Source organism: Apium graveolens, chromosome 4 (assembly GCF_009905375.1).
Source record: "Apium graveolens cultivar Ventura chromosome 4, ASM990537v1, whole genome shotgun sequence".
Classification (NCBI taxonomy): domain Eukaryota; kingdom Viridiplantae; phylum Streptophyta; class Magnoliopsida; order Apiales; family Apiaceae; genus Apium; species Apium graveolens.
In genome coordinates, this window is record NC_133650.1 from 131,492,336 (window position 1) to 131,493,245 (window position 910).

A 910-nucleotide genomic window follows, 5' to 3' on the forward strand; every position below is an offset into this window, starting at 1 on the left:
ATTACAAACCTTACATTCTGGAACTGATCTTTGCGGGGGTTTCTGTCCACTAGTTGATTGAGATCTTATTTCTTGTGATTTATTCCCAAATTCTTTCTTCCTGAAGTTCCCGGGTCCACTCTGAGGTTTAAACCTTTGATTAGTTCTCTAATTCTGACCCTTGTAACTTGAGCCTTCTTCTCCCGATTCAAATCTTCTTTTCTTATTGCCTTTCTCCTTTTGATTCTGCTCACTCTCGCCTTCGATTACCATCGCTTTCTAAACCACTTCAGCATAAGTAGTCAACTCAAAAGATGCCACACGACTCCTTAACCAAGGCTTCAATCCCTGTTGGAACCTTTTTTCCCTTTTCTCTTCAGAATCAACATACTCTCCCATAAACCTAGAAAGTTCTGTAAACTTCTTCTCGTATTCTCTAACTGTCATATTGTCTTGCTTCAACTCGAAGAACTTCATCTCCATTTGTGTTTGCATATAGCGAGGAAAATACTTATCCAAAAACATTCTTTTAAACTTATCCCAAGTAATAACTTCAGTAGCTTCTAAAGCTTTTGCTGACTCCCACCAATAGTTTGATTCGCCTTTAAGAAAATACTTGGCATACTCCACCTTCTGATTATCTCCAACATTTGTTAAGGCAAAGGCCTTCTCCAATTCCTTAAGCCACGCATGAGCTTCTACTGGGTCTTGAGTTCCTCTAAATTCTGGGGGTTTTACAGATTGGAATGTTTTGAAAGACGTTTATTGGGGGTGGTTGAGGTGGATGCATTTGTTGAAGAAGTTGTTGTTGTTGGGCTATAGTAGCAGTTTGTTGGCATACCAATTCCATAAGTTGTGCTATATCGAGGTTTTGGTTTTCTCCTTCATTTTCTTGGTTATTTGTAGGTCTTCCTCAGGCTCTTCTAGGTGC

General features: G+C 39.5%; 1 protein-coding gene across 1 annotated transcript in view; it reads right to left on the reverse strand.

The window, feature by feature from the left end:
- Positions 1–258: 258 nt before the first annotated feature.
- Positions 259–910, reverse strand: part of LOC141718992 (uncharacterized) — a 39,545-nt gene continuing 38,893 nt past the window's right edge. The window contains exon 2 of the mRNA XM_074521370.1: positions 259–704. Within this exon, the coding sequence (XP_074377471.1) occupies positions 259–704 (446 nt within the window). The remainder of the gene's footprint in view (positions 705–910) is intronic.